Source organism: Patagioenas fasciata, chromosome 35, assembly GCF_037038585.1.
Source record: "Patagioenas fasciata isolate bPatFas1 chromosome 35, bPatFas1.hap1, whole genome shotgun sequence".
Classification (NCBI taxonomy): Eukaryota; Metazoa; Chordata; class Aves; order Columbiformes; family Columbidae; genus Patagioenas; species Patagioenas fasciata.
Window position 1 is genome coordinate 3,343,903 of NC_092554.1, and position 26,702 is coordinate 3,370,604.

Here is a 26,702-nt window from a genome sequence, read left to right on the forward strand (position 1 = left end):
GACCCCCCATGGGACCCCCCGGGACCAACAAAGGGAACCCGAGAACCATCAACCCCACCCACAGGGACCCCCCATGGGACCCCTCGGGACCCTCAGGGATCCCCCAGAACCATCAACCCCTCCCAGAGGGACCTCTCAGGACCAACAAAGGGACGCCAGGGACACCCAGAACCATCAACACCCCCCCCCGGGATGGGGACCCCCCAGAAACCCCTCCAGGACCCCCAAGGACCCCCCCAGAACCATCAACCCCCCCACAGAGACCCCCTGCTCCTCCCCCCATGTATATATATAAATATATGGGGGGGTTCGCCGCCCCCCCCGCCCCGCGTCTGTGTGAACGTGCGGTCGTGTTCTGCTGGGGTTACTGGGAGATACTGGGAGGCACTGGGAGATACTGGATGTGACACTGGGGGGGTTCCTGGGAGGGACTAAGGTGGCGGGGGGGGCACTGGGGAAATACTGGGGGCCGTACTGGGCCATACTGGGCCGTACTGGGGGTACCGTGCGTTCCCGAGGGGGTTTGTTTGGGACCCGCCGGCTTTAGGACCCGTCGGAGGGAGCGAAGCGCGAGGCCCCGCCCCCTTTATTTCCATATGTGTCCGAGGAGCTCCGCCCACCGAGGCGGCTCCGCCCAGCAAGGCTGCTCCAACCAATGATGCGGCTCCAGCCACACAGGCGGCTCCGCCCAGCGAGGCGGCTCCGCCCACCGAGGCGACTCCACCCACCGAGGCGCCTCCAACCAATGAAGCGCCTCCCAACCTTACTTCCGCCCCTGCACCGGCCCCCGCCGGAAGCGGAGACCCCGCGGCGCGCAGGGGGCGGAGCCTCTTTCCCGAGCGGGCGGCGGCGATGGCGGAGCCGCGGGTACGAGAAACGGCCCCAAAACGGCCTAAAATCGCCCGAAAACGGCCCAAAACCGGCCCGGGGCGGGTGGGGAGGGCGCGGGGAGGTGGCGGGAAGCGCGGGGGAGCGGCGGGAAGCGGGGGAGGTGGCGGGAAGGCGGCCACGTGTGGCCCGCGGGGCTCCCGGTGCCGCCCCCGGTGACCGCAGTTGTCCCGGTGCCGCAGGTTCTGGTGATCGATGGGCGCGGGCACCTCCTGGGCCGCCTGGCGGCCATCGTGGCCAAGCAGGTGCTGCTGGGTGAGTACCGGGGATACCGGGACCGACAGACACGGGACGGACGGACAGACACCGGGACCCCCACCCCGGCCACCGGGACGGACACCGGGACCCCCCCGCCGTGATGAAACCGTTGGGCTGTTGAGCTTCACGGCCGTGAGAGCCGCCACATGCATCACCAGCTGAGCGGGGGGACAGACGGACATGGCGGGGGGCACAGAACCGGGGGACAGACAGACATGGGGGGGGACACAGAACCGGGGGACAGACGGACATGGGGGGGGGGCACAGAACCGGGGGGACAGACGGATATGGGGGGACACAAAACCGGGGGGACAGACGGACATGGTGGGGGACACAGAACCGGGGGGACAGACGGACATGGGGGGACACAGAACCGGGGGACAGACGGACATGCGGGGCGGGGGGGGGGGCACAAAACCACTTGGGGACAGATGGACACAGTGGGGTGGCCGCCGCTGAACCGCATCCTTCTGTCCATCCCCCCCCTCCGTGTCCGTCTGTCCCTCTCTCCTGTCCCTTTGTCCCTCTCCCGAACTCCTGGGTCCCTTTATTCCCCCTGTGTCCGTCTGTCTCGTCCTACCCCCGTGTCCATCTGTCTTTCCCTCGTGTCCCTTTGTCCCCCTCCCGGCCTCCTGGCTCCCGTCCCCGTGTCTCTTTGTTCCCCCTCCCCGAACTCCTGGGTCCCCCTCCCGAACTCCTGGGTCCCCCCCGTGTCCGTCTGTCCCCCCCAGGTCGCCGCGTCGTCGTCGTTCGCTGTGAAGGGATCAACATTTCCGGGAACTTTTACCGCAATAAACGTGAGTTTGGGGTTTTTGGGGAGGGTTACAGGACCCCCGCACTCCTGGGTCCCTTTCCCGCACTCCTGGGTCCCTTTCCCGCACTCCTGGGTCCCTTTCCCGCACTCCTGGGTCCCTTTCCCGCACTCCTGGGTCCCTTTCCCGCACTCCTGGGTCCCTTTCCCGCACTCCTGGGTCCCTTTCCCGCACTCCTGGGTCCCTTTCCCGCACTCCTGGGTCCCTTTCCCGCACTCCTGGGTCCGCCCCCCGAACTCCTGGGTCCCTCCCCGACCACGTGGTTCCGCCCAACTTCGTGTACCCCCCCCGGTGTTACATTAAACTCCTTCCCCATCAGTGTCACTTTAAACCCGTCCCCCCCCGGCCTCATGGCCATGAACTTTAGTTCCCCCCACACTTTGGTTCCTCCCCCCTCCCAGACGCCTGGGTCTCCTCCCGGACGCCTGGGTCCCCCATTTTCACGGGGGGGTCATGACCCTATTTTTGTGCCCCCCCCCCCCAGTGAAATTCCTGGCGTTCCTACGCAAGCGGATGAACACGAACCCATCGCGGGGGCCCTTTCACTTCCGCGCCCCCTCCCGCATCTTCTGGCGCACGGTGCGAGGTGAGAACCCCCCCAAATAAAAACGGGGATCCCCCTTGAACCCCCTTGACTCCCCCTAACCCTTCTGACCCCCCCAAATCCTCCTGACCCCCCAATTTTGTGCCTCCCCCCCCCTCAGGGATGTTGCCCCATAAGACCAAACGGGGCCAAGCGGCGCTGGAGCGGCTGAAGGTGTTTGATGGGATCCCCCCCCCATACGACAAGGTGAGGGCACCCCCCCAATTCTGGGGACCCCCCCAAGTTCTGGGGAACCCCTAAATCCCCTGGACCCCTGCCCAGCTTTTTGGGAACTCCCAAATCGCCCCCAAATTCTCTGGGACCCCCCCAAGTTCTGGGGAACCCCTAAATTCCCTGGAACTCCCCCCAGGTTTTTGGGAACCCCCAAATCCCCCGCAGGTTCTGGGGAACCCCCAAATTCTCTGGGACCCCCCCAGGTTTTGGGGAACCCCCTAGGACCCCCCTAATTCTGGGGAACCCCCAAATACCTCCATAACCCTCCCCCCAGTTCTGGGGAACCCCTACATCCCCTGGACCCCCCCCCCCCAGGTTCTGGGGAACCCCCTGAGACCTCCCCCCCAATTCTGGGGAACCCCCACATCCCCTGGAACCCCCCCCCCAGGTTCTGGGGAACCCCCTGAGACCTCCCCCCAATTCTGGGGAACCCCCAAATTTCCCATAACCCCCTGGACCTCCCCAATTCTGGGGAACCCCCAAATCCCCCGGTGTCAATGATGGGATTTACCTACATTGTTTGACTCTCTATGACAAAAACTCCAACACTGAGACACCGGGACCCCCCCCAAAACCCCCCTGGGGACCCCCCCAAAACCCCCCGAACCCCAAAACCCCCCTGAACCCCAAAACCCGCGTTTCCCCCCCAGCGCAAGCGCATGGTGGTTCCGGCCGCGCTCAAGATCATCCGCTTGAAACCAACGCGCAAGGTGGGTTTTGGGGGGCAAATAACCCCCAAAAACGGGTTTTGGGGACCCCTATAAATATTGGGGACCCCCTCCAAGGTTTTGGGGACCCCCCTGATGTGGCGTTTCCCCCCCAGTTTGCGTTTTTGGGGCGTTTGGCGCACGAAGTGGGGTGGAAATACCAGGGGGTGACGGCGGTGCTGGAGGAGAAGCGGAAAGAGAAAGCGAAGCTGCGGTACAACCGGAAAAAGAAGCTGATGGTGAGGGGGGGACACCCCGAAATTATTGGGGGGGACACCCCGAAATGTGGGGGAGGGACCCCAAAAATTGGGGGGTTCTGGAATGGGGAGAGAGGTGGGAAAATGGGGCTGAAAACTGGGGGTTTGGGGCCTCCCCCAAGGACTTGGGGCTGCTCTGAAATGGGGGGAAATGGCCCAAAATTGGGGGAAAATGGTCTAAAATTGAGGGGGGGACACCCCAAAATGTAGAGGAGGGACCCCGAAATTTGGGGGGGTCCCAGAATTGGGAGGGAGCCCCAAAATGGGGTTAAAAAGTGGGGTTTGTGGGTGAGTTTGGGGCCTCCCCAGAAGACTTGGGGCTTCTCCAAAATAGGTGAAAAACGCCCCAAAACTGGGGGGAAATGGCCCAAAGTTAAGGGGGGACACCCCAGAATTTGGGGGGCACCTTGAAATTTGGGGGGTTCTGGAATGGGAAATGAGGCAGAAAAATGGGGCTGAAAACTGAGGTTTTGTGGCCTCCCCCAAGCCCTGAAGTGGTCGAAAAGCCCCAAAAATGGGGGGAAAACGGCCCAAAATTGGTGGAAAATGCCCCAAAATGGGGGGGGGGGACACCCCTGGAATTGGGGGGACCCCCTGGAATGGGGGGAACCCCAAAATTGGGCCTTGTCCCCCGTTTCAGAGCCTGCGGCGTCGGGCCGAGCGCAACGTGGAGGCGAAGGCGGCGCCGTTCACGGCCGTGCTGCGGGAACACGGGCTGCTGCTCTGAACTGGTCTGACTGGTGTGGACTGGGAGCACTGGGACGGACTGGTGTGGACTGGGGTGGACTGGGACGGTGCTCCGAATAAACTGGGATGGATTGGGACAGACTGGTGTGGACTGGGATGAACTGGGAGCACTGGGATGGGCTGCGGGAACATGGGCTGCTGCTCTGAACTGGTCTGACTGGTGTGAACTGGGAGCACTGGGACGGACTGGTGTGAACTGGGATGGTGCTCCGAATAAACTGGGATGGATTGGGACAGGCTGGTGTGGACTGGGATGAACTGGGAGCACTGGGATGGGCTGCGGGAACACGGGCTGCTGCTCTGAACTGGTCTGACTGGTGTGGACTGGGAGCACTGGGACGGACTGGTGTGAACTGAGATGGACTGGGACGGTGCTCCGAATAAACTGGGATGGATTGGGACAGGCTGGTGTGGACTGGGATGAACTGGGAGCACTGGGAGCACTGGGACGGGCTGCAGGAACGTGGGCTGCTGCTCTGAACTGGTCTGGACTGGGAGTACTGGGACAGACTGGTGTGAACTGGGATGGTGCTCCGAATAAACTGGGATGGATTGGCACAGACTGGTGTGGACTGGGATGAACTGGGAGCACTGGGATGGGCTGCGGGAACACGGGCTGCTGCTCTGAACTGGTCTGACTGGTGTGGACTGGGAGCACTGGGACGGACTGGTGTGAACTGGGATGGTGCTCCGAATAAACTGGGATGGATTGGGACAAACTGGTGTGGACTGGGATGGACTGGTGTGAACTGGGATGAACTGGGAGCACTGGGATGGGCTTGGAACATGGCTGCTGCTCTGAACTGGTCTGAACTGGTGTGGACTGGGAGCACTGGGACGGACTGGTGTGAACTGGGGTGGAGTGGGATGGTGCTCCAAATAAACTGGGATGGATTAGGAGCACTGGTGTGGACTGGGAGTGACTGGGAGCACTGGGACAGGCTGCGGGAACATGGGCTGCTGCTCTGAACTGGTCTGACTGGTGTGAACTGGGATGGACTGGGAGTGACTGGGGTCATGCTCTGAATAAACTGGGATGGACTGCGAGTGACTGGGTGGACTGGGAGCACTGGTGTGGACTGGGCTGGTGCTCTGCATAAACTGGGATGCGTTGGGACAGACTGGTGTGGACTGGTCTGAACTGGTCTCTGTTGGTTTGCACTGGAGTTACTGGCCTGGACTGGGAAGCTTGGGCTGATGATACTGGTCTGGACTGGGGAGACTGGTCTGTACTGGTTTGTAGGGGGGAGACTGATCTGTATTGGTTTGTACTGGAGTTACTGGTCTGAACTGGGGCAAACTGGTCTGGACTGGTTTGTAGTGGGCAGACTGGTCTGTATTGGTTGGTACTGGAGTTACTGGTCTGTACTGGTTTGTACTGGAGTCACTGGTATGGACTGGGGGGACTGGTCTGTACTGGTTTGTGTTGGAATCACTGGTTTAGACTGGGGCGGCTGGTGCTCATGGGTTAACCCCTCTTTACTGGTCCATACTGGTTTATACTGGGAGCCCCCCAACCCAGGGGTTCACCCCGTTATTTCTCCTCTTCCCCCGTATTTTGGGGGCTCCCCTGGTTCTCTGGGGGCTCCCCCGGGGGGGGGTTCTCCTGGGGGGGGGCTGGGGGGTGTTGGGGACCCCCCGGCGGGGGGAGGGGCCGGGGGGGCGGTTTTGGGGACCCCCCCACCCCCACTTGTCCCCGCGCCTCGTCCAGCAGCTGGGCCACCAGTTCACTGGCGGCAAAGGGCATCACGGGGCTCTCGGTCAGACCTGGGGGGGACAGGGGGGTCAGAGCCCCCCCCGGACACCCCAAAACCCCCCCAGGGACCCCAAACCCCCCCAGACCCCTGGGACCCCCAAAATCCCAGGGAACCCCCCAAAACCCCTTAACAAACACCCCCCATGTTGGGCCTGTATCTCAGGCCTGGAGGGGTTTTGGGGTTCAGGGACCCCCCAAACCCCCAGACCCCCCCAAGTGACCCCCCCAAACCCCCGTGACCCCCCCAAACCCCATAACCCCCCAGGGACCCCCAAAATACCCCAAAATCCCCCCAAACCCCTCAGCAAACACCACCCCCCTGTTGGGCCTGTATCTCAGGCCTGGGAGGGTCTTTGGGGTTCAGGCCCCCCCAGGGACCCCCCAAACCGCCAGAGCCACCCGAGTCCCCCCCAAGGGACCCCCCCCAGCCCCCCCCAAACCCCCATGACCCCCCCAAACCCCATAACCCCCCAGGGACCCCCAAAATACCCCAAAATCCCCCCAAACCCCTCAGCAAACACCACCCCCTTGTTGGGCCTGTATCTCAGGCCTGGGAGGGTCTTTGGGGTTCAGACCCCCCCAGGGACCCCCCAAACCCCCAGAGCCCCCCCAGACCCCCCCCAAGGGACCCCCCCAGCCCCCCGTGACCCCCCCAAAGCCCAGAGCCCCCACCTTTGAGCAAGCACTGGCGCACGTGCTGGGCCTCGTATCTCAGGCCGGTGCCGTGGGGGAAGTTGAGCGGCTGGTCCGGGGGGGGCAGCGGGAAAATCTCCCTGCGGGGACCCCCCCCGTGGGGACCCCCGTCCTGGGGACCCCCCCCCAGCACCAGCTCCGTGGGGCAGTTCATGTGGCTGGGGAACTGGGGGGGACACACACATTAGGACACCCATTGGGGCCTGTTGGGTGACCCCCCCCCAACATGGGGACAACCTGAGACCCCCACCAGGGACCCCAAAACCCCCCATAGGGATCCCCCAGGGAGCCCAACCCCCCCCATAGGGACCCCAAAACCCCAATGACCCCCAACACAATGGGAACCCCAATAGGGACCCCAAAACCCCCCCATGGACACCCCAAACCCCCAATGACCCCCCCAACCCAAGGAGACCACCCTGAGACCCCAAACCCCCCATAGGGACCCCAATGACCCCCCCAACCCAAGGAGACCCCCCCCTGAGACCCCCATCCCCCCATAGGGACACCAAACCCCCAGTGACCCCCCCAACCCAAGGGGACCCCCCCAATAGGGACCCCAGAGACCCCCACCATGGGGACCCCATTGAGAGCCCCCCAGGGACCCCAAACCCCCCATAGGGACCCCCGCCAACCCAAGGGGACCCCCAGTAGGGACCCCAGAGACCCCCCCCATAGGGAGACCCCACAGGGACTCCAAACCCCCAATGACCCCCCAACCCAACAGGGCCCCCCCAGGGACCTCCCCAAACCAAGGGGACCCTCAATAGGGACCCCTGACCCCACCATAGGGACCCCCCCAATCTAAGGGGACCCCCCCTATAGGGACCCCCCAAACCCCAATGACACCCTCCCCCACCCCAAGGGGACTCCCCAATAGGGACCCTTGGGGCCCCCCCACCCCAATGACCCCATGAGCCCCCCTAAGGACCCCAAACCCCCCCATAGGGACCCCCGTGAACCCCAATGACCCCCACCAGAGACCCCCCCAAGGGACCCCTTCACCCACCCTTTGGGATCCCCCAATAGGGAGCCTTGAGACCCCCCCACCCCAATGACCCCATGACCCCCACCAGAGACCCCCCCCAAGGGACCCCCTCACCCACCCATGGGGTCCCCCCAAGACCCCCTGCATCAGGACCCCCCCAATAGGGACCCCCCCACCTCAATGACTCCATGACCCCCCCATGGGGACCCCCCAATAGGGACCCCCCCACCCCAATGACTCCATGACCCCCCCAATAGGGACCCCCCCACCCCAATGACTCCATGACCCCCCCATGGGGACCCCCCAATAGGGACCCCCCCCCCACCCCAAGGTGCCCCCCCCTCACCTGCGCCCACCCGCGCGTCCCCCCCAGCGTGGCCCCCCCCGGCAGCTGGGCCGCGATGGACACGCTGAACACGGCCTGGCGCTTCCCGCCAAAATCCAAGGTCATGGTCACGGTCTCATCCACCCCTGGGGACAAGGGCACCCCGGTGACCCCCCCGGACCCCCCAAACCTCCCCAGTGACCCCAAAACCAACCCCCCCATCCTGAGCACGACCTGATGCTTCCCATTGACACCCAAGGTCAAGGTCATGGTCTCAAACCCCCCCAGTCCATCCCAGTCTCTCCCAGTCCCCCCCAGTCCATCCCAGTCCCGTCCCAGTGCCCCCCAGTGCCCCCATTCTCACTGCTGGGGGTCAGGGTCCCCATTGCCCACAGTTTTCAGGGGTCCCCCCAGTCTCTGCCATTGCCCCCCAATCCCCTCCCAGTGCCCCCCAGTCCATCCCAGTGCCCCCCAGTCCCCTCCCAGTCCATCCCAGTCCCCTCCCAGTGCCCCCCAGTGCCCCCATTCTCACTGCTGGGGGTCAGGGTCCCTGTTGCCCACAGTTTTTAGGGGTCCCCCCAGTCTCTGCCATTGCCCCCCAATCCATCCCAGTGCCCCCCAGTCCCTTCCCAGTCCATCCCAGTCCCTCCCAGTGCCCCCAGTGCCCCCATTCTCACTGCTGGGGGTCAGGGTCCCCATTGCCCACAGTTTTCAGGGGTCCCCCCAGTCTCGCCATTGCCCCCCAATCCCCTCCCAGTCTTCCCCAGTCCATCCCAGTGCCCCCCAGTCCCCTCCCAGTCCATCCCAGTCCCCTCCCAGTGCCCCCCAGTGCCCCCATTCTCACTGCTGGGGGTCAGGGTCCCTGTTGCCCACAGTTTTTAGGGGTCCCCCCAGTCTCTGCCATTGCTCCCCAATCCATCCCAGTGCCCCCAATCCCTTCCCAGTCCATCCCAGTCCCTCCCAGTGCCCCCAGTGCCCCCATTCTCACTGCTGGGGGTCAGGGTCCCCATTGCCCACAGTTTTCAGGGGTCCCCCCAATCCATCCCATTGCCCCCCAATCCCCTCCCAGTCTTCCCCAGTCCGTCCCAGTGTCCCCCAATCCCCTCCCAGTCTTCCCCAGTCCATCCCATTGCCCCCCAATCCCTTCCCAGTCTTCCCCAGTCCCCTCCCAGTCCCCCCAGTCCCCCCATTCTCACTACTGGGGGTCAGGGTCCCCATTGCCCACAGTTTTCAGGGGTCCCCCCAGTCTCGCCATTGCCCCCCAATCCCCTCCCAGTCTTCCCCAGTCCGTCCCAGTGTCCCCCAATCCCCTCCCAGTCTTCCCCAGTCCATCCCATTGCCCCCCAGTCCATCCCAGTCCATCCCAGTCCCCTCCCAGTCCCCCCATTCTCACTGCTGGGGGTCAGGGTCCCCATTGCCCACAGTTTTCAGGGGTCCCCCCAGTCCATCCCATTGCCCCCCAATCCCCTCCCAGTCTTCCCCAGTCCGTCCCAGTGTCCCCCAGTCCCCTCCCAGTCTTCCCCAGTCCATCCCAGTCCCCTCCCAGTCCCCCATTCTCACCGCTGGGGCTCAGGGTCCCGGTCGCCCGCAGTTCTCGGGGGGCGCCCCCCATGGCCTCGGTTGCCATCTGCAGCCCGTACCCCCCCAGGTCCAGCAGGGCCCCCCCGCCCCGGGGGTCGCGCAGCCGGGGGAGCCCCCCCAGGGCCACCCCCAGGGCCCCCCCGAAGAACAGGGGCTCCCCCAGGGCCCCCCCGCGCAGCAGCGCCCGCAGGCGCCCCCAGGCCGGCAGGAACCGCGTCCAGTAGCCCTGGGACACGGGGACACTGGGGGCACTGGGAGGGGACACTGGGAGGGGATAATGGGGGCACTGGGGAACAAACTGGGGGCACTGGGAGACACTGGGAGGGGATAATGGGGGCACTGGGAGGGGACACTGGGGCACTGGGAGGGGATAATGGGGGCACTGGGAGGGGACACTGGGGGCACTGGGAGGGGACACTGGGGGCACTGGGAGGGGATAATGGGGGCACTGGGGAACAAACTGGAGGCACTGGGAGACACTGGGAAGGGATAATGGGGGCACTGGGAGGGGATAATGGGGGCACTGGGAGGGGACACTGGGGGCACTGGGAGACACTGGGAAGGGATAATGGGGGCACTGGGAGGGGATAATGGGGGCACTGGGAGACACTGGGAAGGGATAATGGGGGCACTGGGAGGGGATAATGGGGGCACTGGGAGACACTGGGGGCACTGGGGAACAAACTGGGGGCACTGGGAGACATTGGGGGGACTGGGGGACAAACTGGGAGATGCATGGGGAGCACGGGGAGGGGATAATGGGGGCACTGGGAGACACTGGGAAGGGATAATGGGGGCACTGGAAGACACTGGTGGCACTGGGAGGGGATAATGGGGGCACTGGGAGACACTGGGAGGGGATAATGGGGGCACTGGGGGACAAACTGGTGGCACTGGGAGGGGATAATGGGGGCACTGGGGGCACTGTGAGGGGATAATTGGGACACTGGGAGACACTGGGGGGACTGAGAGACAAACTGGGAGCACTGGGAGGGGATAATGGGATTGGGAAGCAAACTGGGGTCACTGGGAGACAACTGGGAGACAAATGGAGACAAACTGGGGGCACTGGGAGGGGATAATGGGGTCACTGGGAGCACTGGGAGGGGACAATGGTGGAACTGGGAGCACTGGGAAGCAAACTGGGGGGACTGGGAGTGGGGGTAATGGGGGCACTGGGAGACAAACTGAGGGCACTGGGAGCACTGGGAACACTGGGAGGGGGGGATGGGGGGACTGGGAAACAAACGGGTTACTGGGAGCACCGCGGGGTTCACGGGGTCACTGGGGGTCAGTTACTGGTCATACTGGTTATACTGGTGTTACTGGTTGTACTGGTCCCACCTCCATGGGGAACGCCCCGTGTCACTGGGGGGCTCAGGGGGTCACTGGGGGTCACTGGGAGGGCTTACTGGTTATACTGGTGGTACTGGTGGTACCTCCATGAGGAATGCCCCCTGTCTCTGGGGTCACTGGGGGGCTCAGGGGGTCAGTTACTGGTTATACTGGTGGTACTGGTGGTACCTCCATGAGGAACGCCCCCTGTCTCTGGGGTCACAGGGGGTCAGTTACTGGTTATACTGGTTATACTGGTGGTACCTCCATGAGGAACGCCCCCTATCTCTGGGGTCACAGGGGGTCAGTTACTGGTTATACTGGTCATACTGGTGGTACCTCCATGAGGAACGCCCCCTGTCTCTGGGGTCACAGGGGGTCAGTTACTGGTTATACTGGTCATACTGGTGGTACCTCCATGAGGAACGCCCCCTGTCTCTGGGGTCACGGGGGGTCAGTTACTGGTTATACTGGTCATACTGGTGGTACCTCCATGAGGAACGCCCCCTGTCTCTGGGGTCATGGGGGGTCAGTTACTGGTTATACTGGTCATACTGGCGGTACCTCCATGAGGAACGTCCCCTGTCTCTGGGGTCATGGGGGGTCAGTTACTGGTTATACTGGTTGTACTGGCGGTACCTCCATGAGGAACGCCCCCTGTCTCTGGGGTCAGTGGGGGCTCAGGGGGTCACGGGGGGTCAGTTACTGGTTATACTGGTTATACTGGTGGTACCTCCATGAGGAACGCCCCCTGTCTCTGGGGTCAGTGGGGGCTCAGGGGGTCACGGGGGGTCAGTTACTGGTTATACTGGTCATACTGGCGGTACCTCCATGAGGAACGCCCCCTGTCTCTGGGGTCAGTGGGGGCTCAGGGGGTCACGGGGGTCAGTTACTGGTTATACTGGTCATACTGGCGGTACCTCCATGAGGAACGTCCCCGTCTCCCGTGCCGTCCGCACCAGTTCCCGCGCCTCCTCCCAGTTCAGCCCCAGCGGCTTCTCCACCAGCACCGGCCGCCCGGCCAATAGGAACAGCCGGGCCAGGGGGAGGTGCCAGGGCGTGACCACGCCCACGTACACCACGTCTGGGGGAGGGGCGCTCACAGCCGGACACGCCCACTGCCCCTCCCCCACCAACAGACACCCCATTGCCCATCCCCCCATTGCCCATCCCCCCATTGCCCACCCCCCATTGCCCATCCCCCCATTGCCCATCCCCCCATTGCCCACCCCCCATTGCCCATCCCCCCATTGCCCATCCCCCACCCACCTGTACCCATCCCCCATTGCCCACCCCCCTCAGACCCCCCCATTGCCCCTCCCCCACCCACACAAACACCCCCATTGCCCCTCCCCCACACACCTGTACCCCTCCCCCACCCCATTCCCACCCCTCCTCCACCCACAGCCCTCCCCCCAAAACGCCCCCCATTGCCCATCCCCCACTGCCCCTCCCTCACCCACCTGTACCCACCCCCCACCCTCCATTGCCCCTCCCCCCACAACCATCCCCCACCCCTCCTTGCCCCCTCCCCCACCCCATTCCTGTGCCCCCCCATTCCCACCCCTCCCCCACCCACCCGTACCCATCCCCCACCCCCATTCCTGCCCTTCCCCCACCCCATCGCACCCCTCCCCCACCCCCCTGTGCCCATCCCCCACCCCATCGCACCCCTCCCCCACCCCCCTGTGCCCATCCCCCACCCCATTCTGCCCCCCCACCCCCACTCCTGCCCCTCCCCCATCCCCAAAGCTCCCCCTCAACCCCTCCCCCACCTGCCTCAGCCCCTCCCCCACCCCCCGGACACCCCCCCCCCTCCCCCCCCACCAAGGGACCCCGGCGTCCGGGTGGGGGCGGGGCCGCACCGATGTCGGGGTCCTGCGCCAGCTCCCGGTAGCTCCCGTAGGCGCGGGGGATCCGGTGGCGCCGCGAGAAGGAGACGGCGCGGGGGAGCTCGCGGGCGGCCACGGCCACGGCCTGCGGGACCCAGGCGTCCGGGAGGGACCCAGGCGTCCGGGAGGGCCCCGCCCCGCCCACGGGGACCCCGGCGGCCGGGAGAGCCCATCCCCCACCCACGGGGACCCAGGGACTCCCATCCCCCACCCATGGGGACCCCGGTGTCCGGGAGAGCCCAGCACCCACCCACGGGGACACAGGGACTCCCATCCCCCACCCATGGGTACCCAGGGACTCCCATCCCCCACCCATGGGGACCCCGGTGTCTGGGAGAGCCCATCCCCCACCCACGGGGACCCAGGGACTCCCATCCCCCACCCATGGGGACCCCAGTGTCTGGGAGAGCCCATCCCCCACCCATGGGGACCCAGGGACTCCCATCCCCCACCCACGGGGACCCAGGGACTCCCATCCCCCAGCCATGGGGACCCTGGTGTCCGGGAGAGCCCATCCCCCACCCACAGGGACCCCGGTGTCCAGGAGAGCCCATCCCCCACCCACGGGGACCCAGGGACACCCCTCCCCCACCTCCAGGGACCCAGGCGTCCGGGGCAGCCCCTCCCCCTCACCACGTGCTCCTCGGGGGGCAGGGTCCTCAGGGCCACCACGAAGTCGTGGCTGATGTGACCGGCAGAGCAGATGCCCCAGCGGGTGGGGCCGGGCGAGGGGACCCCGGCGTCCGGGCCAGAGGGGACCCCGGCATCTGGGCAGGAAGGGACCCCGGCGTCCGGGCAGGAAGGGACCCTGGCGTCCGGGCAGGAAGGGACCCCGGCGTCCGGGCAGGAAGGGACCCTGGCGTCCGGGCTCGGTGGCAGCGGCTCCATCTCTGGCCCCGCCCGGGCGCGGTACCGGGGGTGACAGGGGCCCCGCCCACCCCTCCCCCACCCGTGGGCAGCGGCCCCACCCCCCACTTCCCACGTGGGGACGCGGAGCTGCCGGGTGGGGCTTGGGTGGGGTCAGAGGTCAAGGACCCAGGAGTGCCCCACAGAGGGACCCAGGCATCTGGGAGGAACCCAGGAGTGCCCCAAGGAGGGACCCAGGAGTACCCCAAGGAGGGACCCAGGTGTCCGGGAGGAACCCAGGAGTGCCCCAAGGAGGGACCCAGGTATCCGGGAGGAACCCAGGAGTGCCCCAAGGAGGGACCCAGGAGTGCCCCAAGAAGGGACCCAGGCGTCTGGGCCCCACCCGGGCCCGAGGGGGGACCCAGGTGTCAATCATCGCATTAGGAAGGGTGGGGCCCCTCCCACGCACGTGCCAGGCCCCGCCCCCCCCCCGCGGGGCACTGTGGGTAATAAGGGGCGGGGCTGCGATGCGGGAGAAAGGCGGGAAAACAGCGTTTATTGGTGTGATGCCACAAGGGGCGGGGCCCGAAAGAGCGGCTCTGATTGGACGGCGCGGCGTGCTGCCATTGGGTGCCCCCCCCATGTCCCCACCTGCTCTTAAAGCGGCAAATCCCTTTTTCTTAAGCGCCCCTCCCGCTCTTAAAGGGGCCTGAGCCTGCTCCCTGTGGGCCCCACTCGCTCTTAAAGGGGTAATGGCCTCAAGAAGCACGTTCCCACTCTTAAAGGGGCAGAACCCCTTTTAAAAGCCTCTCCCTGTAGGGCCCACCCGCTCTTAAAGGGGCCACCCCCTGGTTCCATGGGGGGTGGAGTCTTGGACGGAAGGGGCGGGACTAAGACCGGGGCTCCATCCCCCCCGCCCCCGCCATCACCCCGGAAGAGGGAACCCAGGAGTTCGGGGGGGGGACCCAGGCGTTCGGGGGGGACCCAGGCGTTCGGGGCGGGGGGGTCCAGGGGCCCGGGCCCCCCCAGAGCCGCCATGACCCCGGAGGAAATGACGTATTTGGCCGTTTTGCTTTTCTCCATCCCCGTCGGCTTCGCCTTTAACGGCCGAGGTGAGGGGGGAGGGGCCCGGGGTGGGGGGGGGAACCTTTGTGGGGGGAGGGGGGAGGATGTGGGGGACCTGGGGGGTCCCTGGGGGGTTTTAGGCCCCTGGATGGGAGGGTGGAGTTGCCCCCTGACCTCTGACCTTTGCCCCCCAGGCCCCCGCACGCGGCAGTGGGGGGGGGCGGCGATTGGGGTGGTGCTGACCCTGATCACGTGCGGGCCCCACGCGCTGCACTCCCTGGTGACGTCACTGGTCACGTGGGCGCTCGTGCGGCTGCTGCCCAGGTGAGGGCGGGGTCTTGGGGGGGGAGGAGGGGGCGGGGCCCGAACTCCTGGGTCCTTGGCGGGGGGAAGGTCCCGGACGCCTGGGTCCCCTCTGCGGATTTTGGGGGGCGGGGGGGGTGAAAGGGGGGCGAGGGAACTCCAGTGCTTTATGGGACCCCCCGCCATGTGATGTTTGAGGGGTTGGAATTGGGGGGATTTGGGGGCTTTAGGACCCTGGGGGGTTCTGGGGGTCAGGGTGGGTTTTGGGGTCCCAGGGGGGTTTAGGACCCTGAGGGTTCAGGGGGTCCCAGGGGGGGTTTAGGACTCTAGGGGGGTTCTGGGGGTCAGGGTGGGTTTTGGGGCCCCAGGGGGGGGTTTAAGACCCTAGGGGGGTTCTGGAGGGGTCAGGATGGGTTTTGGGGGACCCAGGGGGGGTTTTAGAACCCTGGGGGTTCAGGGGGTCCCAGGGGGGGTTTAGGACCCTAGGGGGGTTCTGGGGGTCAGGGTGGGTTTTGGAGTCCCAGGGGGGGTTTTAGGACCCTGGGGGGGTTCTGGGGTCCTGGGTGGGTTCTGGGGTCCCCCGGGGTGCATCCCGGGGGGGTCCCCACCGTGTCCCCCCCCAGGCGCTGCGGGGGGGCCGCCCTGGCCTGGACGTTCGGGTACCTCCTGTTCTTCCGCACGCTCTGGGTGTGGGGGTGGCCCCAGCCCCCCCCGTACGCCAACGCGCTGCAGCTGCTGCTCACGCTCAAGGTGCTTTGGGGGCTTTTTGGGGTGAATCGGGGCTTTTTGGGGTGAATCGGGGCTTATTGGGGTCCCTAGGGGAGGTTTGGGGGGTGGGAGAGGCAGTGGGAGGGCAGCAGGGGGCGGGGTTTTGGAGGGCGTGGTCAGGGGCGGGGCTAAAAGGGACGGGGTTAATGCTCATCGCAGAGTAATGGCAGTCAAAGGGGGCGTGGCCTACAGAGGGGGCGTGGCTAAAGCTGCTCATGCGGACCCGCGGTTGAGGGGGTGTGGCCTACGATGGGGCGTGGCTAAAAAAGGGCGGGGTTAAAGGGCACCGTGGGTGGTGCTACAGGGTTCAAGGGGGTGTGGTTTAGTTGGGGGTGGGGCTTAAAGGGGGCGGGGTTTAATGTGGGTCACCCCGGGGGCAAAGGGGGTGGGGCTTGGGTTTTGGGGCGGGGTTGTTGGTCTGGGATGGGGAGATGGGGAAGGGGTGGGGTTAAAGAGGGGGAGGAGCCTCACGTGGCCCCGCCCCCCTCCAGATGGTGAGTCTGGCCAGTGACGTGCAGGAGCGCTGGGAGGCGGAGCCTGCGGGGGTGACGTCATCGGAACTGGACGAGCTGATGGGCTCCGTCCCACCCCGCCCCAGCCTGGGGGAGACGCTTTGTTACAGCTACTGCTACCTGGGGCTGCTCACCGGTGAGCCCGGACGCCTGGGTCCCTCCCGGACGCCTGGGTCCCTCCCGGACGCCTGGGTCCCCTCCCAGATACCTGGGTCCCTCCTGGACGCCTGAGTCCCCTCCCGAACTCCTGGGTCCCTTCTGAGCTCCTGGGTCCCTCCTGGACACCTGAGTCCCCTCCCGAACGCCTGGGTTCCTTCCTATGTGTCCAGAACTCCTGGGTCCCTCCCTATGGGTCCCTGTGGGTTCCCTGGCTCCCTATGGGTCCTGAATGCCTGGGTCCCTTGGGTCTCTATGTGCATCTATGGGTCTCTATGTGCATCTATGGGTCTCGGACACCTGGGTCCCATGGGTCTCTATGATGATCTATGTGTCTCTATGCGGATCCATGGGTCCCGGACGCCTGGGTCCTTTGGGTCTCTATGTACATCTCTGGATCTCTATGTGGATCTCTGGGTCTCTGTGTGGATCTATGAGTCCCGGACGCCTGGGTCCCTTGGGTCTCTATGTGGACCTATGGGTCTCTATGTGCATCTGTGGGTCTCTATGAGCACCTATGGGTCCCGGACGCCTGAGTCCCTTGGGTCTGTGTGAACCTATGAGTCCCGGACGCCTGGGTCCCTTGGGTCTCTATGTGGACCTATGGGTCTCTATGTGCATCTACGTGTCTCTATGAGCACCTATGGGTCCAGGACGCCTGGGTCCCTTGGGTCTCTATGTGGACCTAGGAGTCCCGGATGCCTGGGTCCCTTGGGTCTCTATGTGCCTCTATGGGTCTCTGTGAGCACCTATGGGTCCCGGACGCCTGGGTCCCTTGGGTCTTTATGAGCACCTATGGGTCCCGGACGCCTGGGTCCCTTGGGTCTCTGTGTGCTTCTATGGGTCCCTATGAGCACCTATGGGTCTGTATGTGCCTCTATGGGTCTCTATGAGCATCTGTGGGTCCCGGCCGCCCGGGTCCCCCCCTGACGCCCCCGTTTCCCCCCCAGGTCCGTTCTACCGCATGGGCACCCACCGGGACTGGGTGCTGGGCTCGGCGCCCCCCGGCTCGTGGCGCCTGGTGCTGCGGCGGCTGCGCTGGGTCCCGCTGTGGGGGCTGACGGGCGAGCTGGTGGGGCGGCTGTTCCCGGGGGGGCTGCGCGACCCCCGCCTGTGGGGCTGGGGCTTCCCGCGCCGCCTCTTCGCCATGGGGCCGGCGTTCCTGGCGCTGCGCTCGCGCTTCTACGTGGGCTGGGGCTGCGCCGAGGGCGCCTGCATGGCCGCGGGGTTCGGGGGGAACCCCCCCGAGAGCCGCCCCGCGCCCGGGTGTGGGGCCACGCGGCCCTGCCCCCGGCACAAGGGGTGAGAGGGGGGGCGGGGGGGGCGTGGGGGGACAATGGGGGACATGGGGATATGGGGGGTATGGGGACAGTAGGGGGACATGGGGGATGTGGGGGATATGGGGACTATAGGGGGATGTGTGGGGATGTGGGGATGTGGGGGACATGGGGACAATGGGGGGATATGGGGACAGTAGAGGGATATGGGGACAATGGGGGGACGTGGGGGACATGGGGGATGTGGGGGATATGGGGACAGTAGGGGGATATGGGGACAATGGGGGGATGTGGGGGACATGGGGACAATGGGGGGATATGGGGGACATGGAGGTATGGGGACAATAGGGGGACATGGGGGATGTGGGGGCCATGGGGACTGTAGGGGGATGTATGGGGATGTGGGGGATATGGGGACAATGGGGGGATGTGGGGGGGCATGGGGGATAAGGGGGACATGGGGATGTGAGGGATGTGGGGACAGTGGGGGGATATGGGGACAATGGGGGGATATGGGGACAATGGGGGGTATGGGGAGAGTAGGGGGATATGGGGACAATGGGGGGACGTGGGGTATGGGGCGACATTGAGGACATGGGGGGTGGGGGGACATCATGAGAGGGAGTGGGGACATGGGGGTGGGGTTACTGATGGGACATGGGGACAATGGGGGGACATGGGGACAATGGGGGGACATGGGGACAATGGGGGGATATGGGGTATGGGGGGACATGGGGTATGGGGGACCCGGGGGTGTCTGGGGGGGTACCCGGGGTGTCCCCGCTGTCCCCTCACGCTGTCCCCGTGTGTCTCCCCCCCCCCCCAGCCCCCCGCCCCCCGCCGAGCTCTGGGACTTTGCCGCCATCCGCACGTGCTCGCCGCGGGACACGGAGCGCGCGCGCGGGGTGGGGGCGGGGCTGCGCGGCTGGAACCGCACGGTGCAGTGGTGGCTCGTGCGCTACGTGCACGCGCGGTCGCGCGGCTACAGCCCCGCCCTCCGGTGAGTGCGGATTGGGCGGAGCCGCCGAGGCCACGCCCCGCGCCCCCCCTCCGGGTAGTGATTGATTGGCAACCGCTGGCGCCACGCCCCCCTAGGGGTGTGGGTGATTGGCAGCCGCTGCGGCCACGCCCCCTGGGAGGGGGGTGGATGATTGATATCGGGCTTGGGCTCACCCCCTGGGAAGGGATTGATTGACAGCCGCTGCGGCCACGCCCCCTGGGAGGGGGGTGGGTGATTGACAGCGGGCTCGGTCTCACCCCCTGGGAGGGGATTGATTGACAGCGGGCTTGGTTCTGCCCCCTGAGAGTTGGATGGGTGATTGACACGGGCTCGGCCCCGCCCCCTGGGGAGGGACTGGGAGCCCCCCCCGGGGCCATTTTTGGGCCTAAATTGGTGCTTTTTTGAGCAACCCCAGTGGGATTTGGGGGAGTTTTGGGGTGATTTAGGGCTACTTGGGGTGTAACTTTTTTGGGGGTGTCAGTGGTTGGTTGGGGTGGGGGGGAGGCATTTGGGGGTTCAGTTGCCCCCCCCCCAGGACCATTTACACCCCAAATTCCCCCCCCAAAGGGCCATTGCTGGGCTCTCAGTGCAACATTTGGGGCTCAATTTGTCGCATTTTGAGCCATTTTAATGGGATTTTTTGGGGATTTTTGGGTCCTTCCTCCCCGGGGGGGATCCCAGGGCACTCCTGATTCCCCCCCCCCAGAGCCCCCCAAATTTACCCCCCAAATTTCCCCCCAAATCCCCCCCCAAAGGGCCATTTCTGGGCTCTCTCAGTGCAACATTCGGGGCTCCATTGGTCGCGTTTTGAGCCATTTTAATGGGGTTTTTTGGGGATTTTTAGGGTGTTTTGGGTCCTTCCCCCCTGGGGGGGTCTCAGGGTGCCCTGACCCCCCCCCTCGGACCATTTACCCCCCACTTAACCCCCAAATTTCCCCCTAAGTCCCCCCTCAGGGGCTCATTTCTGGGCTCTCTCAGTGCAACATTCGGGGCTCCATTGGTTGCGTTTCGAGCCATTTTAACGGGGTTTTTTTTGGGATTTTTGGGGTGTTTTGGGTCCTTCCCCCCCTGGGGGGGGTCTCAGGGCACCCCTGACCCCCCCCAGAGCCGCCCCAAAATTTTCCCCCCAAATTTACCCCCCAAATTTCCCCCCAAAGGGCCATTTCTGGGCTCTCAGTGCAACTTTTGGAGCTCAATCGGTCGCATTTTGAGCCATTTTAATGGGATTTTTTTGGGATTTTGGGGTCATTTTTGATCCCTCCCTCCTGGAGTGGTTTGGGGTGTCCCTGACCCTCCCCTCAGAGCCACCCCAAAATTTTCCCCCCAAATTTACCCCCAAATTTCCCCCATCAGGGGCTCATTTCTGGGCTCTATTGGTGCAACGTTTGGGGCTCAATCGGTCGCGTTTCGAGCCATTTTAACGGGGTTTTTTGGGGATTTTTGGGGTGTTTTGGGTCCTTCGCCCCTGGGGGGGTCTCAGGGCACCCCTGACCCCCCCCAGAGCCACCCCAAAATTTTCCCCCCAAATTTACCCCCCAAATTTCCCCCCAAATCCCCCCCCAAAGGGCCATTTCTGGGCTCTCTCAGTGCAACATTTGGGGCTCCATCGGTTGCGTTTCGAGCCATTTTAATGGGGTTTTTTGGGGATTTTTGGGGTGTTTTGGGTCCTTCCCCCCTGGGGGGGTCTCAGGGTGCCCTGACCCCCCCCCCCGGACCATTTACCCCCCACTTAACCCCCAGATTTCCCCCAAAGTCCCCCCTCAGGGGCTCATTTCTGGGCTCTATTGGTGCAACGTTTGGGGCTCAATCGGTCGCGTTTCGAGCCATTTTAACGGGGCTTTTTGGGGATTTTTGGGGTGTTTTGGGTCCTTCCCCCCCGGGGGGGTCTCAGGGCACCCCTGACCCCCCCCAGAGCCACCCCAAAATTTTCCCCCCAAATTTACCCCCCAAATCCCCCCCCAAAGGGCCATTTCTGGGCGCTCTCAGTGCAACTTTTGGAGCTCAATCGGTCGCATTTTGAGCCATTTTAATGGGATTTTTTTGGGATTTTGGGGTCATTTTTGATCCCTCCCCCCTGGAGTGGTTTGGGGTGTCCCTGACCCTCCCCTCAGAGCCACCCCAAAATTTTCCCCCCAAATTTCCCCCCAAATTTCCCCCCTCAGGGGCTCATTTCTGGGCTCTCTCAGTGCAACATTTGGGGCTCAATCGGTTGTGTTTCGAGCCATTTTAACGGGGTTTTTTTGGGATTTTTGGGGTGTTTTGGGTCCTTCCCCCCTGGGGGGGTCTCAGGGCACCCCTGACCCCCCCCAGAGCCACCCCAAAATTTTCCCCCCAAATTTACCCCCCAAATTTCCCCCCAAATGCCCCCCCCAAAGGGTCATTTCTGGGCGCTCTCAGTGCAACTTTTGGGGCTCAATCGGTCGCATTTTGAGCCATTTTAATGGGATTTTTTTGGGATTTTGGGGTCATTTTTGATCCCTCCCCCCTGGAGTGGTTTGGGGTGTCCCTGACCCTCCCCTCAGAGCCACCCCAAAATTTTCCCCCCAAATTTCCCCCCAAATCCCCCCACAAAGGGCCATTTCTGGGCTCTCTCAGTGCAACATTTGGGGCTCCATCGGTTGCGTTTCGAGCCATTTTAACGGGGTTTTTTGGGGATTTTTGGGGTGTTTTGGGTCCTTCCCCCCTGGGGGGGTCTCAGGGTGCCCCTGAACCCCCCCCAGAGCCGCCCCAAAATTTTCCCCCCAAATTTCCCCCCAAATCCCCCCCCAAAGGGTCATTTCTGGGCGCTCTCAGTGCAACTTTTGGGGCTCAATCGGTCGCGTTTCGAGCCATTTTAACGGGGTTTTTTTGGGGATTTTTGGGGTGTTTTGGGTCCTTCCCCCCCGGGGGGCTCTCGGGGTGCCCTGACCCCCCCGTGCCCCCCAGGAACGCCTGGACCATGCTGTTCTCCGCGTTCTGGCACGGGCTGCACCCCGGGATCTACCTGAGCTTCCTGAGCGTGCCCCTGTGGCTGGCGGCCGAGGGGGCGCTGGGGCGGCTGCTGGGGGGGCTCCCCAAAGTGCGGGGGGCGCTGGGCAGGGTGCCCCCCGCCCTCTTCGCCATGCGGGTGTTCGAGTACCTGGCCGTGGGCTTCATCCTGCAGGACCTGGGCGCCACGCTGCGCTACTGGGGCTCCATCTACTTCTGCCTGCACCTCCTGCCCCTGCTCGTCCTGGGGGCCGAGGCTGCGTGGGGGGGGCGGCGCCCCGGAAGTGAAGGGGGGGGGCCTGGGAGGAAAGGGGGGGACCCCAGAAGTGAAGGGGGGGACCCCGAAAGTGAAGGGGGGGACCCCGAAAGTGAAGGGGGGGACGTGGGATGTAAAGGGGGGGATGTGGGATGTAGATGGAGGGGGCCCAAAAGTGAAGGGGAGGACCCCAAAAGTGAAGGGGGACGTGGGATGTAAAGGGGAGGATGTGGGATGTAGATGGAGGGGGCCCCAAAAGTAAAGGGGGGACCCCAAAAGTAAAGGGGGGGACCCCAAAAGTGAAGGGGGGGACGTGGGATGTAAAGGGGGGGACGTGGGATGTAGATGGAGGGGCCCCAAAAGTGAAGGGGAGGACCCCAAAAGTGAAGGGGGGGGACATGGGATGTAAAGGGGGGGATGTGGGATGTAGATGGAGGGGGCCCCAAAAGTGAAGGGGGGGGCCCCAAAAGTGAAGGGGGGGATGTGGGATGTAAATGGAGGGGCCCCAAAAGTAAAGGGGGGACCCCAAAAGTAAAGGGGGGGACCCCAAAAGTGAAGGGGGGGACGTGGGATGTAAAGGGGGGGACGTGGGATGTAGATGGAGGGGGCCCCAAAAGTGAAGGGGGGGGGCCCCAAAAGTGAAGGGGGGGATGTGGGATGTAAATGGAGGGGCCCCAAAAGTAAAGGGGGGGACCCCAAAAGTGAAGGGGAGGACATGGGATGTAAAGGGGGGGATGTGGGATGTAAATGGGGGGGGGGCCCAAAAGTAAAGGGGGGGGCCCCAAAAGTAAAGGGGGGGACCCCAAAAGTGAAGGGGGGGGATGTGGGATGTAAAGGGGGGGATGTGGGATGTAAAAGGAGGGGGTCCCAAAAGTAAAGGGGGGGACCCCAGAAGTAACGGGGGGGGAATGTAAAGTGGGGGGCCCCAAAAGTGAAGGGGAGGACATGGGATGTAAAGAGGGGGATGTGGGATGTAAATGGGGGGGGCCCCAAAAGTAAAGGGGGGGACCCCAAAAGTAAAGGGGGGGAACCCAAAAGTGAAGGGGGGCACATGGGATGTAAAGGGGGGGACGTGGGATGTAGATGGAGGGGCCCCAAAAGTGAAGGGGGGGACCCCAAAAGTGAAGGGGGGGATGTGGGATGTAAATGGAGGGGCCCCAAAAGTGAAGGGGGGGACCCCAAAAGTGAAGGGGAGGACATGGGATGTAAAGGGGGGGACGTGGGATGTAAATGGGGGGGGGCCCCAAAAGTAAAGGGGGGACCCCAAAAGTAAAGGGGGGGAACCCAAAAGTGAAGGGGGGGACATGGGATGTAAATGGAGGGGCCCCAAAAGTAAAGGGGGGGACCCCAAAAGTGAAGGGGAGGACATGGGATGTAAAGAGGGGGATGTGGGATGTAAATAGGGGGGGCCCAAAAGTAAAGGGGGGGGCCCCAAAAGTAAAGGGGGGACCCCAAAAGTAAAGGGGGGGACCCCAAAAGTGAAGGGGGGGACATGGGATGTAAAGGGGGGGATGTGGGATGTAGATGGAGGGGCCCCAAAAGTGAAGGGGAGGACCCCAAAAGTGAAGGGGGGGATGTGGGATGTAAATGGAGGGGCCCCAAAAGTAAAGGGGGGGACCCCAAAAGTGAAGGGGAGGACATGGGATGTAAAGAGGGGGATGTGGGATGTAAATGGGGGGGGGCCCAAAAGTAAAGGGGGGGACCCCAAAAGTGAAGGGGAGGACATGGGATGTAAAGGGGGGGATGTGGGATGTAAATGGGGGGGGGCCCCAAAAGTAAAGGGGGGACCCCAAAAGTAAAGGGGGGGAACCCAAAAGTGAAGGGGGGGACATGGGATGTAAATGGAGGGGCCCCAAAAGTAAAGGGGGGGACCCCAAAAGTGAAGGGGAGGACATGGGATGTAAAGAGGGGGATGTGGGATGTAAATGGGGGGGGGCCCCAAAAGTAAAGGGGGGGGCCCCAAAAGTAAAGGGGGGACCCCAAAAGTAAAGGGGGGGACCCCAAAAGTGAAGGGGGGGACATGGGATGTAAAGGGGGGGATGTGGGATGTAAAGGGGGGGACGTGGGATGTAGATGGAGGGGCCCCAAAAGTGAAGGGGAGGACCCCAAAAGTGAAGGGGGACATGGGATGTAAAGGGGGGGACGTGGGATGTAGATGGAGGGGCCCCAAAAGTGAAGGGGGGGACCCCAAAAGTGAAGGGGGGGACCCCAAAAGTGAAGGGGGGGACCCCAAAAGTGAAGGGGGGGGACATGGGATGTAAAGGGGACAGGGGGGGACACCCTGGGATTGAAGGGGAGGCCCAAGTGAGGAAGAGGGGGGACCCCAGTGTTGTGGGGACGACGTGAATGGGGGGACACCCCCAAAAATGGGGATGGGGACCTAAAAATGGGGATGGGGGACCCAGGAAGTGGGGTTGGGGACCCAAAAATTGGGGGGGGGCAGCCTAAAAAAACTGGGGTTGGGGACCCCCAAAAAATGGGGTTTGGGGCCCAAAAGATGGGGTTGGGGGGCCCAGAAAATGGGGGAACAGCCCAAAAAAATGGGGTTTGGGGTCCAAAAAATGGGGTTGGGGGGCCCAGGAAATGGGGGGACACCCTAAAAATGGGGTTTGAGACCCCAAAAAATGCGGTTTGGGGCCCAAAAAATGGGGTTGGGGGGCCCAGGAAATGGGATTTGGGGACCTAAAAATGGGGTTTGGGAGCCAAAAATGGGGGGACACCCCAAAAAATGGGGCTTGGGGGGACCCAAAAATAGGGGGACACCCTAAAAATGGGGGTGGGGAGACCCAAAAATGGGGGAACACCCCAAAAATGGGGGTGGAGGACCCAGAAAATGCGTTCGGGGACCCAAAAAAATGGCGGGAAAAGGGTGAAAAAAAGGGGGTTGGGAACCCAAAAATGAGGGGGGGACAACCCGGTAAATGGGGGAACCCCAATATTTGGGGTCGTTCTCCCCCCTCCTGGGATTTTTGGGGGGGTTTGGGGTCCCCCCCCAATAAAATCAATAATAAAATTTATAATAAATATATTTTGAGTTTCCCCCTGGTGTTTTTTGGGGGGGAAAAGTGACCCAAAAGCACCTCAAATTGACCCAAAAGTGACCCAGCGGCCTCAAAAATGGAGCCAAATGTCCCCAAAAGTGACCCGAGGGAAATTTGGGGTAAATCGGAGGTAAAATTGGGGTAAAACTTGAGGAAAATTTGGGGTAAATCTGAGGAAAATTTGGGGAGAATTTAAGGTAAAACGGAGGTAAAATTGGGTTGAAATCTGAGGTAAAATTTGGGTTGAATTTGAAGTAAATCTGAGGTAAAATTGGGCCAAAATTTGAGGAAAATCTGTGGTAAATTTGCAGAAAATATGAGGAAAATTCGGGGTAAATTTGGGGTAAATCTGAGGAAAACTTGCGGAAAATTTGGGGTAAAGCGGAGATAAAATTGTGGTAAAATTTGAGGTAGAATGTGGGTTAAATTTGAAATAAATCTGAGGTAAAATTGGGCTAAAACTTGAGGAAAATTTGGGGTAAAATTTGAGGAAAAATTGTGGAAAATTTGGGGTAAAACTGAGGTAAAATTGGGCTGAAATTTGAAGGAAAACTGTGGTGAATTTGAGGAAAATTTGAGGTAAATTTGGGGTTAATCTGGGGAAAATTTGAAGTAAAACGGAGGTAAAATTGAGCTGAAATTTGAGGTAAAATTGGGCTAAAATCTGAGGTAAAATTGGGCTAAAATTTGAGGAAAATCTGTGCTAAATTTGAGGAAAATTTGGGGTTAATTCAAGGAAAATTTGAAGTAAAACTGAGGTAAAATTGGGCTCAAATTTGAGTAAAATCTGTGGTAAATTTGAGGTAAATCTGAGGAAAATGGGGGAAAATTTTGAGATAAAACGGTGGTAAAATTGGGCTGAAATTTGAGGAAAATGTGGGGAAAAATTGAGGTAAAATTGATGTAAAATTGGGCTAAAATTGGAGGAAAATTGGGGTAAAATTTGAAGTAAATCTGAGGTGAAATTGGGTTGAAATTTGAGGAAAATCTGTGGTAAATTTGAGGGAAAATTGAGGTAAATTCGAGGTAAATCTGAGGAAAATTTGGGGGGAAAATGAGGTAAAACTGAGGTAAAATTGGGCTAAAATTGGAGGTAAATTTGGGGTAAATCTGAGGAGAATCTGAGAAAAATTTGAAGTAAATATCAGGTTAAAAGTTGAGGAAAACCTGGGATAAATGTGGGGTAAAACTTGAGGTGAAACTGAAGTAAATTTGAGGTAATTCTGGGGAAAATTAAACCTGAGGTGAATCTGAGGGGAATGTGAGGGACACAAAGGGCGGGAAGCGCGGGAACATTTGAACCGAATTCGCTGTAATTCGGAGTTAAAGCGGCGGCGAACCGGGCCCGAGTTTCCCGCCTTCGCGCTCAAAATGGCGGCGCTCCCACAATGCCCCGCGCGCGGGAGGGCGGGAAAAGCCAACCCCGGCACTCCCCCCCGAGGGGCGGGGGAAAGG

At 62.6% G+C, this 26,702-nt stretch overlaps 3 protein-coding genes and 1 non-coding gene across 4 annotated transcripts; 3 read left to right on the plus strand and 1 right to left on the minus strand.

Annotated features, from left to right (window-relative positions):
• The first annotated feature begins 764 nt into the window (after positions 1–764).
• On the plus strand, positions 765–4,563 carry RPL13A (ribosomal protein L13a). The gene is made up of 8 exons (XM_065859683.2): positions 765–867; positions 1,071–1,143; positions 1,878–1,943; positions 2,443–2,544; positions 2,663–2,748; positions 3,426–3,485; positions 3,599–3,721; positions 4,380–4,563. Exons 1-8 carry the CDS (start codon positions 853–855, stop codon positions 4,464–4,466), a joined length of 612 nt encoding a protein of 203 aa, XP_065715755.1. The 5' UTR covers positions 765–852; the 3' UTR covers positions 4,467–4,563.
• On the plus strand, positions 3,265–3,334 carry LOC136114330 (small nucleolar RNA SNORD34). The gene has a single exon (XR_010653077.1). It is a non-coding gene; the product is annotated as a small nucleolar RNA SNORD34 (small nucleolar RNA).
• Positions 4,564–5,939: 1,376 nt separating the features above from the next.
• On the minus strand, positions 5,940–13,330 carry DHDH (dihydrodiol dehydrogenase). Its single transcript, XM_065859633.2, has 6 exons — positions 13,030–13,330; positions 12,085–12,248; positions 9,809–10,055; positions 8,270–8,394; positions 6,915–7,101; positions 5,940–6,253 (listed from the first exon to the last, which is right to left on the minus strand). Exons 1-6 carry the CDS (start codon positions 13,328–13,330, stop codon positions 6,021–6,023), a joined length of 1,257 nt encoding a protein of 418 aa, XP_065715705.2. The 3' UTR covers positions 5,940–6,020.
• A 1,534-nt stretch (positions 13,331–14,864) lies between these two features.
• On the plus strand, positions 14,865–22,425 carry MBOAT7 (membrane bound acylglycerophosphatidylinositol O-acyltransferase MBOAT7). The gene is made up of 7 exons (XM_071801063.1): positions 14,865–15,014; positions 15,162–15,291; positions 15,894–16,020; positions 16,530–16,686; positions 17,657–18,008; positions 18,810–18,983; positions 21,909–22,425. The coding sequence occupies exons 1-7, from the start codon at positions 14,939–14,941 to the stop codon at positions 22,423–22,425; spliced, it is 1,533 nt and encodes a 510-aa protein (XP_071657164.1). The 5' UTR covers positions 14,865–14,938.
• Positions 22,426–26,702: the final 4,277 nt, after the last annotated feature.

What these genes read in the sequence shown, in the direction of transcription:
- DHDH (XM_065859633.2), bottom strand. Translation starts at nt 13,330, where the DNA reads ATGGGAGTCCCTGTGTCCCCGTGGGTGGGTGCTGGGCTCTCCCGGACA. An exon ending in CGGGGACGTTCCTCATGGAG is followed by an intron (nt 10,056 to 12,084) that starts GTACCGCCAGTA and finishes CCCGTGTCCCAG; the next exon opens with GGCTACTGGACGCGGTTCCT. An exon ending in CGGGACCCTGAGCCCCAGCG is followed by an intron (nt 8,395 to 9,808) that starts GTGAGAATGGGG and finishes CCTTGTCCCCAG; the next exon opens with GGGTGGATGAGACCGTGACC.
- RPL13A (XM_065859683.2), top strand. An exon ending in CTTCTGGCGCACGGTGCGAG is followed by an intron (nt 2,545 to 2,662) that starts GTGAGAACCCCC and finishes CCCCCCCCTCAG; the next exon opens with GGATGTTGCCCCATAAGACC. An exon ending in ACCGGAAAAAGAAGCTGATG is followed by an intron (nt 3,722 to 4,379) that starts GTGAGGGGGGGA and finishes CCCCCGTTTCAG; the next exon opens with AGCCTGCGGCGTCGGGCCGA.
- MBOAT7 (XM_071801063.1), top strand. Translation starts at nt 14,939, where the DNA reads ATGACCCCGGAGGAAATGACGTATTTGGCCGTTTTGCTTTTCTCCATC. An exon ending in CTCGTGCGGCTGCTGCCCAG is followed by an intron (nt 15,292 to 15,893) that starts GTGAGGGCGGGG and finishes GTCCCCCCCCAG; the next exon opens with GCGCTGCGGGGGGGCCGCCC. An exon ending in CTACCTGGGGCTGCTCACCG is followed by an intron (nt 16,687 to 17,656) that starts GTGAGCCCGGAC and finishes TTTCCCCCCCAG; the next exon opens with GTCCGTTCTACCGCATGGGC.